The sequence below is a fragment of the Nelumbo lutea genome, chromosome 1 (genome assembly GCF_056320005.1).
Source record: "Nelumbo lutea isolate HS-2025 chromosome 1, American lotus-T2T, whole genome shotgun sequence".
Taxonomy (NCBI): domain Eukaryota; kingdom Viridiplantae; phylum Streptophyta; class Magnoliopsida; order Proteales; family Nelumbonaceae; genus Nelumbo; species Nelumbo lutea.
In genome coordinates this window covers 38,179,693-38,193,369 of record NC_142684.1, presented here as the reverse complement: position 1 = coordinate 38,193,369, position 13,677 = coordinate 38,179,693, and the positions used below count along the sequence as shown (strand labels likewise).

General features: G+C 38.8%; 1 protein-coding gene across 1 annotated transcript; it reads right to left on the bottom strand.

The window, feature by feature from the left end:
* Positions 1–731: 731 nt before the first annotated feature.
* LOC148874318 (QWRF motif-containing protein 6-like) lies at positions 732–11,860 on the bottom strand. Its single transcript, XM_088982091.1, has 6 exons — positions 10,453–11,860; positions 9,039–9,158; positions 2,345–2,461; positions 2,025–2,114; positions 1,693–1,800; positions 732–1,203 (listed from the first exon to the last, which is right to left on the bottom strand). The coding sequence occupies exons 1-6, from the start codon at positions 11,713–11,715 to the stop codon at positions 1,129–1,131; spliced, it is 1,773 nt and encodes a 590-aa protein (XP_088838217.1). The 5' UTR covers positions 11,716–11,860; the 3' UTR covers positions 732–1,128.
* Positions 11,861–13,677: the final 1,817 nt, after the last annotated feature.

Sequence of the window (13,677 nt, the reverse complement as noted above, 5' to 3'; positions counted from 1 at the left end):
ATCCCCCTCTGCTAAAAAAACTCTAACATCTTTCCGATTATCAATTAATAAAATAATCAACTTTATGATCACTGGGCCCATTAGTTCAATTCTATTTTTGGGTCTCATTATCTCATCTAGTGGCTCATTGGTTAATAGATAGGCCATGTATATGTTTGGTTCTGTGGGCATTTATAGATGGACCATTTATTGCTTCACTTTAAATATTTCTTGCTTTTGTTGTTTGGTTGGGCCTTTAAACATTTTTTACTTTCTACTTCAGATTAACACCCCATAAAAGTGTGCCACATAAGCATTTCATTTCAAGAAATGCCAGGGCATTGGGAGAATTAAAAATTTGACATTTTCCCCAAATGTCTAGTGCACAAGTCCAAGTGTCTATGATTTTTTGTATTTATTTGATAAACGGTGAAACCAAACAGTGGTTTCATGCACAATAAATGCCAACACTTATGTGGCACTGATGTGGCAGCATTTTTTCAATAAACACCAACTCCCAATGCTGGGGCATTGGGAGAAACAAGAATTTGACATTTTCCCCAAATGCCTGGTGCACAAATCCAAGTGCTTATGATTTTTTGTATTTATTTATAAACGGTGAAACCAAACAGTGGTTTCATGCACAATAAACACCAACACCTATGTGGCACTGATGTGGCAACATTTTTTCAATAAACACCCATGGAACCAAACACCCTCAAAATTATTGTATGTAAAGCACAAGAGGAGGATGAGAAGCAACAGCATGTATATTGTTTTAACCATTACTTTTTATATAACCATCCTTTTTCTTGCCAACATACACATACACAAAATGAAAAATAAAATAACAAAAAGAAAGTTTTGTTCCATGAGAGGAGGGTTCTGTGGATTCTTTATTGACATGGATGGAAGATACCTTGGAGACTTATTTTCCCCTAGGATAAAGAAAATGTTAATTACAAATATTTGAGAAGCACATAGGTTTTCATTATTGAAAGAACAAACATATGACAGAGGAGAAATAATGATTTCCAACAAACTGCTGGAACTTGTAGCTAAATTGATGTTGTCTTGCAATCTTGAAAAATGAGATTTTGACTCCTCTGTTCAACAAGATCAGAAAGGAGGTAGCAACAGAATTCAAGCTTATTGTTCTTTTGGTTGATCAAAACTGCTATGGTTCATTTGAATCAATTGGCCTCTTAAACTGCACTCCACAATCTAAAAGTAAAGCAAACGAAACAATTAGTAAGTAATAATATATGAACTGATAAAATTACCAAGGATCTCCACCCTACATTATTCTACCTGGTCATAGGTGCATGGGTAGGCCCCTTAAGCATGCCGGATATGCAAAAGAATAAATAAGCTAATATGTATTTTCCAATCATTAAGATAGTTCCCCCACCCCCAAAAAACAGTAAGTGCCTGTTTGGGAGGGTTTTTCACTCTGTGGCTTCTGGCGTTACATGAGCTCAGAAACCCGGAACACAATGAAGCTGTGTTTGGTAAAAACCTGGAAAGTCAGAAACTGCAAAATTGACTTTCTGGTAAAGCTATCTCAGTCAGGTAGCTTCTCTGAAGCGGCTGTCAATGCAGTTCAATCAACACAGAAGCCCTCCCAAATGGGGTCTAAGTTTGTAGAGAGATAACTACACCATTTCCTCAAGTGTAAAAAAAAAAAAAAAAAAAAACCAAATGGATGGAAACCTGTAACATCTGAATCTTGGATGACAAATCTCCACATTCTTCAACTAAAGTTTTTTCACTGCTGGCCACCCTTGCAAGTTCTGAAATCAAATTATCCAGTTGTAAAGCCTGCATTTTTATTCAAGGAACTTTTGTCAAAATGGATATCTGAAGCCCATCATGAAAAAAATATTTTATTCCTTGTTCTGCTTATATAATCCTAGGATTGTTAGACAACTCACCTCATCAAATAAAAATATTTTTTAACCTACAGAACATTTCTTATAATGTCTACTTTGTATATATACTGTATTTATAATAGTTTATAAAGACCTATAAAATTTTTGTCTTACCTTTGGACAGAAGTTTCCAAGGTTAGAGGATATTATTTCCATGACATTTAATGCTGAGTTCATGGCTTCCCCTACTTCTCTAATGTCAGCCTGAAAAATTGGTAGAACATGGTTATTGTAACATCATCACGATCATCATAAACATCTTGATAACTAGCAATGGATGAAAACAGAACCATCAGATTTATTTAGAAAACTGGATCATTGGGATGATAAAAAGGCAATTATAACAGAAGGAAGATAAAAACCCCAAATAATATTAATAGGTTGAGATAAAAAAATACATCATCAATGGACCAATAATATGAAATATATCTTACCTTTACATTACCATTGAACGGAATTCTGACTGAGGCATCTTCCAAAGCTTTAACTACTCCTGATAAAGAACTTGAATAATGCCTTTCCATTGCAAACCATTCCTCCAAATATGACATCTAGAATCAGCCACACACACACACACAAAAAAAAAAAGATACATATTCATTAGAAAAGCTAACATTAATGATCATGCATTCATGCTACTAAAAGTATTAATGTCTTGGGAGTGGGATATGAAGGGGGATTAGAAGAAGGAAAGAATACATTATGGAGTGTGTATGTGTGTGTTGGGGAAGAGAGGAAGTTGTTACAGTGCAGGTGAATACATGGACCAAATGAAGAAATTGGATTTAGAAAAGTATTAATGTCTTGGGAGTGGGATATGAAGGGGGATTAGAAGAAGGAAAGAGTACATTATGGAGTGTGTATGTGTGTGTGTTGGGGAAGAGGGGAAGTTGTTATAGTGCAGGTGAATACATGGACCAAATGAAGAAATTGGATTTGGAAAAATGTGGCTTTGAAACCACCCTTTCTTTTGACACCCAGTGAAATAAGAACAAGAGGACAACTCTTTGTACAAAATACAAGGAATAATTCAAATTTCTCTATCATCTTATATGTGTTGAGATGGTGTATTGGCCAACCTTATTTTATTTCTGTTTTGGGCTTGTTTGTCTATTCTTTATTATAGGCTGTTTCTTGTTATTTACTGGGCTTTTCCAATTGAGCCAAGTCAATCCAAGCCAACTCAAGTATTATATTTTTGAGTTATGTTTAGTTGTTCTAACCACAATCCAAAGTGAAACCCCTGTGAGAGTGGCTAATCTCGTATAGGGATGTCAATGGGTCAAAATGGTATATTTGACTTGACTCACCCCTACATGATGGTCAGGTTAGGGTCAGGCTTATTTATTTAATCCAAATCAGGTGTAGGTTTGGCTTACTTGGCCCATTGGGTCATAATATCCCTACACTTAAAAGGGTATTATTGTAATTTGGTTTGACTTTTAACCCCTAATTTTAAAGTTTAGGATTTCTTTCAATGTTTGTTTTAGCCAAAATCGGGAGGATTAGTTTAGAGTTTTGATTATTCAATCCAAATTGGGTGCAGGTTTGGCTGACCTGGCCTATTGTTTTAACCTGAACCCGATATCTTGTCTTTCCAATACCATAGTTCTTTTTGGTCTGCTACCTATACAGGGGCATCTATGTGAGATTGTAGGACTAACCTAGAACCCACAACGTATTCTTTCTCCCTATCGCCTTTCTCTCTTCTTCTCCTCTTTTATTCTATTCTAAAACTTTTCTGCAAGTATCTATGATTATCCATTGCTGAAATCTAGAAAACTTGATACCAAAGCACCTTTTTATTCTATCTTGAGTTAGTTTCTCATGCAGATTTGACATCAGCCATTTGCATGAGGGATTAAATGTGTTGATTAATGAGGACGGATTTGACCCTCCAATGACATCACACGTCACATGGCATATTGGAACAGCTAGATGACACACAGACACCACCTAAGCAATGATTTAGTCCCAGATCACGGTTTGTCTTCACCTCGACCTGGCGACCTGCCTTTGCCACTGACCTGGCACAAACTTGACCACAACTTAGGCCGGCTAGAAGCACCTCGCACCTTGTCCAAGGCCGACCTGTAGCACCTCATCACCGGCCGACCTTGACGCGAGGAGTGACCTCCTTCGAGGGCTTGCCAACCTGATTGAGGTCCAGGTGGCGACTGTGAGGCGTGCTCACCAACCAATTCTGCATACATGACCCATCATTACTGGGTCTCTCGGAAGTTGGCCCCTATACCGAATGTTCCGGAGGAGACCGAGCAAGGCACAAAGACTGGTCTACGTGTATGGCTACCTCCGTGGACTTCGGACCGGTTGGGCACGACCTCCCGGAGAACTCGGACACGATGCGTGAAGCTCATGCCAAGCAACGCCTATATAAAGGCCTAACCTCCAACTTGACAAGAAAAGAAGTAAGATGTGCAACTCAGCTCTCACAACCCTCTAACTCTTTCACTTTCAGCTCTCTTATAAAATCTTCAATTCACTGACTTAAGCATCGGACTACCCACCCCGGGAAAAGAAACCCAGGATACTCTGACACTACCTCCATACGATGCGTGAAGCTCACGCCAAGCAACACCTATATAAAGGCCTAACCTCCAACTTGACAAGAAAAGAAGTAAGGTGCACAACTCAGCTCTCACAGCCCTCTAACTCTTTCACTTTCAGCTCTCTTATAAAATCTTCAATTCACTGACTTAAGCATCGGAGTACCCATCCCGGGAAAAGAAACCCAGGATACTCTGACACTACCTCCTTTGGAAGGATATACAGTTCGCCGGCCTAGTCAACTCGGCATCCAAGTCATTTCCCGGCGAGGAAATTCTCCAACTCGACATCTGAATCACCTCTTATCAAGGAAGCCAGGATACTCTGGCACTGCCTCCTTTGGAAGGATATACAGCTCGCCGGCCTAGTCAACTCGACATCCAAGTCATTTCCCGGCGAGGAAATTCTCCAACTCGACATCTGAATCGCCTCTTATCAAGGAAGCCAGGATACTCTGGCACTGCCTCCTTTGGAAGGATATACAGCTCGCCGGCCTAGTCAACTCGACATCCAAGTCATTTCCCGGCGAGGAAATTCTCCAACTCGACATCTGAATCGCCTCTTATCAAGGAAGCCACCAACTTGGCATCCGAGCTGCCATCCAGCAGGGAGCTGCCGAAACATGCATCATCACTGATCTTCTGCTTGTTTTAGGCCAGCTTTTAGAGGATTTTTGTTGTGTCAATCTCAGGCTGATGATCTATTCTAAAACACTTTCTGCAAGTATCTAAGATTATTTATTGCTGAAATCTGGAAAACCTATTTGATATCAAAGCACTTTTGGATTCTATCTAGAGTTTCTCATGCAGATTTGAGATCAGCCATCTGCATGAGGGGTTAAATGTGCTGATCAGTTGTTTGTTTTAGGCCAGTTTTTAGAGGATTTTTGGAGTATGAATCTCAGGCTGATTGGTTAGCAAAAGAGGAGTTCTTGGATGCTTCCCAAGAATCAAGGATGCTGGAGAGAAATCTGTATTAGTCCAAATTGGCAAGGGCCAGGAGCATTCTGCACTGGTGCTTGTCTCTTTTTAGATCAGTCTGATCTAATATAGTAGGCAACTGCATCTAACAGTCTTTCTTGTGACTCTGGAGTGAGTGGTTACCATTCTACTTGTTTCTTGTCTTCCATGTTGAAGTTTTGGTGGTTACTATTCTACATGTTTCTTGTCTTCCATGTTGAAGTTTTGGTGGTTATTGGCTGTAGGGTTCTTATAGATCAACTCCAAGAACTTGTTGATAATCTTTCAAGTAAGCATCTAGAAGTGATTACAAGTCTGGAGTGGATTCTGGAGATGGGTTGAATACTCAAATCACCATAATTAGGTGGTGGTAATTAACTAGAACGGGTCCAATCTGAATGTTTCTTGAAGTTTTGGTGGTTACTATTCTACATGTTTCTTGTCTTCCATGTTGAAGTTTTGGTGGTTATTGGCTGTAGATGGGTTGAATACTCAAATCACTATAATTAGGTGGTGGTAATTAACTAGAACGGGTCCAATCTGAATGTATGTTTCTTGAAGTTTTGGTGGTTACTATTCTACATGTTTCTTGTCTTCCATGTTGAAGTTTTGGTGGTTATTGGCTGTAGATGGTGGTAATTACCTAGAACGGGTCCAATGTGAATGTATGTTTCTTGAAGTTTTGGTGGTTACTATTCTACATGTTTCTTGTCTTCCATGTTGAAGTTTAGGTGGTTATTGGCTGTAGGGTTCTTATAGGTCAACTCCAAGAGCTTGTTGATACTCTTTCAAGTAAGCATCTAGAAGTGATTATAAGTCTGCAGTGATTCTGGAGATGGGTTGAATACTCAAATCACTATAGTTAGATGGTGATTATTACCTAGAATGGGTCCAATCTGAATGTATGTCTATAAATGGATGGGGTAAATTGGGCTATCTAACAGGTAAAGAATCTGAACTTGCTTGCATGTCTATGCAGCAACACTTGAGTAAGAAATACTTGTACATGAAGACAGACAAGGAGATTTGGGGTAGTGTCTTCGAGACCTATTCTCAAGCCCTTAGTGTTGCTACTAGGGCATCAGCTTCAGTTTGAGATCAATAATCTCAAAAGCAAGGAGATCTATCTCTATCCCTAATTTTTCTACATTGTAGTTTCTGTGATGGGAGATACATAAGAAAGTTGTAGAAAGGAACAGGTGTTTGAATTTTTGACAGGGTTGAATACCAGAATGATATTGTACAACAAAATACTTGCTAAGGAGGGGATGTCTCTTTGTTTCAGGCTCACTCTCTTATTCAAAGTGAATAGGAGATGTGTTATGCTTCAGGGACCTCCCATTGACCATACAAATCTTGCTTCATGTTGGTCTAAGAGTCCCCAAGCACAGGGAAAGGTTGGAAATGTAAAGAAGCTGAAGCCACACAACAGGGAGACAATGTTGGAAGCTGATTTCTCATCTCATTCCTCTTAGGTTTAAGAGGAATGGTGGAAAGAAAGGAAATGCAAATGAAACAACTACATCTGGTGAAGTTCAAAGTGGTAGTACATCATGTGTTCCTCATCTCACTCCTCCTAGGTTTAAGAGGAATGGTGGAAAGAAAGGACATGCAAATGCAATAACTACACCTGGTGAAGTTCAAAGTGGTAGAACATCATGTGTTTCTATTCCTAGTTTTCCATCGATGGAGAGTTTAGTTGCTGCTAGGGCTGAAGTAGAGAGGTAATAGCAAGTATTTGTCTAATTTGAAGAGCTGCTAATTTGTGTTCCTCATCTCACTCCTCCTAGGTTTAAAGAGGAATGGTGGAAAGAAAGGACATGCAAATGCAATAACTACACCTGGTGAAGTTCAAAGTGGTAGAACATCATGTGTTTCTATTCCTAGTTTTCCATCGATGGAGAGTTTAGTTGCTGCTAGGGCTGAAGTAGAGAGGTAATAGCAAGTATTTGTCTAATTTGAAGAGCTGCTAATTCTTTAAGCTTTACCCTACATGTACATCTGCACCATTGACTGCATTCGCTAATTTAGGTACCTGGGCTACTGCTAATCTTGCTACCGCTTTAGGTAAAGTCTATTCCTTGGATTATTGTTTCTGGGGAATTGGACCAGATGATTAGTATTATTTTTCACTGTTTAATTCCTATCATCTCTTCTTTGGGGGATAAAGTTTCTATAGCTATGGATCTCTTGCCCTTGTTACAGGAAAGGGTAGTGTTAGGGTTACCAATACTTTAAAATCTTTTTCTCCTTACTTATTCAACATAAGTGAATGCCTAATGTGCACAATGAATGTTATTTTTCTTATAAAACGCTGTTTAAGTAATAAAGGTGATTATTGTTGTCCTATCTCTTCAGGGTTATTTTAGGCTTCATGCATTTATCCCATGTCAAAATCTTCTTAGGGTCATGCCAAGCTTCATGTATTATTAATCCTGCATTAGGATCATTTCAGGGTAATTTAAGGCTTCTTGTATTAACCCCATATCAGAATCATCTTAGGGTTATGTCAAGCTTCATGAACCATTGTTAAACTGCCTGAACCATGTTGTGCACGGCTGAAGAACCATTGTGCAGACCATGAATCCATGTTTAGAGCCAGATCTTTTGTGAGCTAAAACTCTATTTACAACAATCTGCTGCACAGTGGGAATATCTTCCGCAAATGTATTCATTCGAGGGCTATATATAACATGGACTTGTAACTGAGGAGGTGCTGAATAGGGATATGAAATTTTTAATGGATCACAACCGGGTGAAATGTTATCAAATGCCAAGGGGCTGTTATAACATTTCTCAGTCCTTATATGTGGATGACACTATTATTTTCACAAGGGGTGAGAAGAGAACTCTCTCAAAATTAAAGGACTTCAAAAAATATGAAATGGCTTCAGGTCAACTAGTCAATAGAAGCAAGAGTGGATTCTATGTCTCTAGACACATCAGTCCCACAAGAATCCACATTTTAAGAATATCAAGTCCTTGTTTCTATGGGTTTATGATGTTAAAATTAAAAAAAAATGTGGATTATTTTAATAGTTAATACTTTTGTATAGACATATCCGCGAGTCCTTGTTTCTTTGTCTTGTCGAGTTGGACTCTCAAGACAGACATGCATTGCATTCTGGTTACAAAAATACCTCCTTGTGTAGATATCTATCTTCTGTTCATTTAGTCTTGTGGAGGAAAGCTTAAAATTCATAGCCACATTGCATCAATGGTACCGGTTCCAACACCAAAAACATCATGAACCACAATCTTCTTATGTATTTTCCTTTAGGTTCGTCATTGAACAAGCAGATTATTTTTCATAGATGAAAATACTTAATGAGGTTTCTTGCCTAATGACAAAGCAACAAGAGAAACAATAATGGCCCATATACATTAGGAAAACAACTTTTAAAATTAAAACACCTAGGAAATGATATGTAAATTTAGTAAGAGAACTGCAAGAACTACACTCTAAGACTTAAAACTAGAAAAATAAGTTTCATAAAGGTCATATAATTTGAAAAACAATAAGGAACCCATTACCATTTGCAACTTTGTTAATGCTAATAATTAAGATAAGAACAGATTCATCATCAAGTAAGTAACTTACTTGGTATTCAAGAACATTTGATAATATTCTTGCCTTTTTCAACCTTTCAAGTTCAACGCGTTTCCTTGTCACAGAATCCTGCAGTTCTGATATTTTGATGCCAAGAGCATAAAGTGATCCCTGAGGAATAAAAAGGTTAAAAGAATGTTCAGTCAGTTATATTAACTCTATGGGTGTTTGTGCCCATAAGAGTTTGTACATTGACCAAATCATTGGTTTGACAACATTCTGAGGCTGCATTACTTCATGAGAGTGACACCGCTGGGAAAAATGACTAGAGTTTCTGTCAACTGGAACTAAAAGGGAGGGAAATGGATATAGGAATGGAATCAACCAATCAAATATGCAGTAGTTGAAGAGAAAAACGTTAAGCTATTGAGGGACAATTTTATTCAGGAAGAAAAACATCGAATTGAACTCTTCTTTTGCTATCATCATCCATTGATTCCCAATGACCTTCTATGGGATTTGCTTCTTTTTCATTCAAATAGAAAAAAAGACTCATGTCATTATGAGTTGTTTGAAATGACTTTTCATTATGTATATGCAAGTAAGTAGATTCATCCTTCAATCCTGTCTTTCTAGAATTCCATTAGAAGAATTCATTTACCACCACAGCATAGTTCACCCCATTAATTAGAACAGATTCCAACAACTATTTGCACGTATCCTTTGTTTTGTTCTCATTTCTTGAGCCTTTGTTTCCTGCATTTATGATGTTTTGTAGCCATAGTGTTGTTTTTTATTATTTTTGTTATTTAAAATTTGTTAAATCATTAATTGCTTTATGGTGTTATTTTAAATTACAAGAGTCATCTTTATATTGTTCTCATTAATTGCTTTTCATACCCCTTTAGGTGTAGAGGTTTCTGAGTGGCTATTTCCATTTTATTTTGGAGAACTCTGCATGTTTATGATGGATGAGATGCAATTTGGCACAAGTGTTGTCTCTCCATAGAGCTGGCCCTTTATGCTCTGCAAGTAAAGGATGATTTCAAGCTCTTAACCTTTTACGCCATGCAATTATCTTTGCTCCTCTTTTCCAAACTGCCCAAAACATCCATGTTTTTCTTTTCATCAGTGTTGTTTATCGCTATTTCAAGTGAAGGTCAAGCAACATGTCAAGGTTGATTGCCATTGCTCTTGGTCAGAAACTTAGCTAGGTTGACTATATGATAACAGTAATTGAGCTTTTAACATTAAGCAAAATAAACTTGGAAGGTGTCGTTTCTTGTGTTCACTTGAATTAGACGAACATTTAATATTAAGCAATTTAAAAGGATGAAGGTGTCGTTTCTTGTGTTCACTTGAATTAGACGAACATTTAATATTAAGCAATTTAAAAGGATGTAATTCGGTGACAATTTCTAATGCTGTTCAAAAACACAGTTGCAAGGGTCAGGAGATGACTTACCTCAGCTGCAATTTTCTGAGCATTCATAGCAGCTTCAGCTTTCGCATTAGCATATCTCCATTGCAGATAACGGTTGTGAAGAAGGCGAAAGGTATGTGCATTTTCTTGCTGACTCGAAACCTTCCTTCCTTTCCGTGCCTCCGCTCCCAACTTCATATTTGCCGGGTGCGGTGGAAGACAGACACCACTTGTCTTCATGGAAGGGATACTTTGTTTGGAAAGAAAATGTGATGACTTGTACAAAGATTTGGAGGGACTCAATAAAGAGTTTTCGCAGCAACCCGACAATGGCGTATTCAAAGAACGGTAGCAAGGGGAAGCAGAGGAAATGCAAGAATCCCCCACGACATCTCCATCTCTTTGCTTGAAATTTCTCCCCGCTACTAACCTCGAAGACATGGCGGGCAACAGATCCGCCTCTGGCATCGACAAGCGAACATCTGGAAGACAACGGATCTTCGAGTTTTGTGGCGGTATTGGAGGACTACTGCACATGCTTCCTTGAGAATAACTAGAGCATGGTTTCGTTTCAGAGCAATCACTGATGGTTGAATTTTCTGTTTCGGTATCCGAATGTGCTAGATCACAATCATCCACACGAGAAGAAATCTCATGGACCGAAGCCGCAGCCAACCCACTCGACTGGACCAGCTTTGCAGCAGCGGTGGTTGCTATAGAGGCGACGTTGGTGGACCGATGGACCGGTCTGGCGGTGGTGGTCGCCCTGTACAAGCTATGAACTGTGGGCGTGTCTGGTCTAGAATGGGAAACGCTACAGATTCTCGTTGGGAACTTGCCGCTACTTAATGTTTTCAAGTGTATGGCCTCGGGATCTTGCAGCTGCTGCTCCCTGCTGCATTCGTTCTCCTTGAAGAGCTTCACGGCGCGTTGTTTGCGCTGCTGCACTGGAAGAGCTGCTTTTCTTTGTAAGCACTGAGGGGTTTCAGAGCTTAGGTGGATATCGAACCTGTTCTCGTCGGCGGTAGACAATGGGTCCGGGCCTACGTGACGCCTCTGCACGGACTGCGAGCGCTGCTGCTGGTTCTGTTTGGGAGTGGGGCATTTGGAGGCTAAAAGATGGAAATCTCCAGATGACAAAGAAGAACCCACCGGAGACATGAACCTGGAGCTCACTTCCCTTACCCGCGGCCTCCGATGAGGAGGTGGAGCTCCTACGGTTGCAGTGCTGGCGGTGCTGGTTGTAATCTGCTGCTGCTGCCGCTCATGGGTTGATGTACAAGCTTCGGCCATGACTTCACTCATTTTTCCTCGTGAGAGAAATTAAGCATAAGATCGGCAGTGAACCGAGGAAGAAGAAGATGGGTCGATTCAGGGTTCCTCCGATTTGACTTGCCTTTTGAAATGTACGGAGAAATAAAAAATAGAGAGAGAGAGTAGTTTTTAGAGGAATAAAACTAGCCGTTGCAAAGGAAAAGACGGAAAATAGCAACGGCTCTGGCTGGAGTAGTCGTGATGACGAGTGCGTGTGGGGCTTTGGTTTTGGAGCAAATACGCCTAATTTGGAATTGTCTTCCTATTCACTGCCTCAAAGTTTGGGAATGGCAAATAACTTCACTCTCTTTGAATTTCTGCCGCTAAAGAAAAGTAGCTTACAAAAATTTTCTGACAAATACTTAAAATTCCCACTCTGTCATGATATACTTGCAAAAATTTGCCTTTACCTTTGAAAGAAACATACAAATACAACTCTTCCGTTAACTTTATGGTAACGGAAATATTGGAATTACGATTATGCCCTCCCAATGTTCAGTTAGATTTCAAAGATTTTGACTTTACAATGTGGGCTACTCATACGAGCCACCAGGAATGGTGGCTGGTGGCTTCTCTCATGTTTTTAATTACCCTAGCGGCAGAAGCGAAGGTTTTGCTCGTGTATTCTGCTTTGACCCAGGGGTTTTCATAAAAAAACCAAAAAATCAAATCAAATCGAGAAAATCAAAGCAGAAAGTATAGTTAATTGAATCTATTGGTTTGGTATTTTTGAAAAATCGAAGAATTGCTTTGATTTTTTATTAACCTAAAAAAATTGGTTGTAAATCGAATTGACCGTATATATATATATATATATGTCACATTATATATAAATATAAATATATATTGCATTTATAATAATCTATTAATAAATATATTATATATTATATATATTTTTATAATATTTATCATATTATATATCATTTATTATTTACAAAATAATATTATATATATTTTAAATAAAAAAAAATTGAAGAAGCAAGCCAGTAAAAAATCGGAACTGTTCAACTAGTTAATTGGTGGTACTGGTTTTGTTTCGGTTTGAAGAAATAAAAAAACCAATAGGATCAGTTCGGTTTGAAAAAAAAATGTATATGATTTGGTTGACCAAACCGTTAACACCCCTAAACCCAATCATACTGAAGGTTTCTTTCTATTTGTGTATAACAATAACCACTGGAGTAACTTGTCGGCATGGTATGCTTTGGAGTGGGTGGTGGCCGGTGGGTACTAGGTGGAGAATTGGAGATTGACGTGCAACATTCATTGATTTGATGAAGACAGTGAAGGGAAGGGAGTTCAATCATATGGATGGCCGAACCATGCAGGGTGGTTGGGCGAAATTTCAAAAAAAAATTTCTCCCTTCCGGGAATCCTATTCCTTGATTTAGAAAAACTACATTTTTCAAGGTTCGTTCTTGAAACAAACCAGACCAAATCTGAATCCAAAAGGAAGCAAATAGGGATGTCCATGATACGGAATAGCAGTAACTCCCAACGTAGGTGTTCACATCCAAAGAGGTTACCAAATCCACCTCCACTGAAGATGACATAGCGAATGTTGAGGCTGGATTAGCAAGAAGGGTTCTTCAACAAGAACCTATGATTCTTCACCAAGAATCGTGTAGGGATGTGTGGGCACGACTTCAGATTGTTCATTCTTCAAGAAACAATATCAAGAACAATTGTTGATCACTCCAAGAGGTAGAGGTCAAACTAGGCAGGGGCAGCAAGAGCAGAGGGAGAAAAAGATTACCTGTAGAATTCGCCCCCTTATTTATAACCTTCCTTGGATCAGCTTCCTAATCCAATTAGGAATGAGTTTCTTGATCCAAATCTTATATTTGGATCTAGACTCTCAAGTGGATAAGATAAGTCTTATCAAACTACTAATCCTAATCAGATTATAAACCCAAATTTGCCCATTTAATTAAATCACTTAAGCCCAGTTTG

What these genes read in the sequence shown, in the direction of transcription:
- LOC148874318 (XM_088982091.1), bottom strand. Translation starts at nt 11,715, where the DNA reads ATGAGTGAAGTCATGGCCGAAGCTTGTACATCAACCCATGAGCGGCAG. An exon ending in CAAATGTTCTTGAATACCAA is followed by an intron (nt 2,462 to 9,038) that starts GTAAGTTACTTA and finishes GGCTGATTCTAG; the next exon opens with ATGTCATATTTGGAGGAATG. An exon ending in TTGGAAACTTCTGTCCAAAG is followed by an intron (nt 1,801 to 2,024) that starts GTAAGACAAAAA and finishes ATAAAAATGCAG; the next exon opens with GCTTTACAACTGGATAATTT.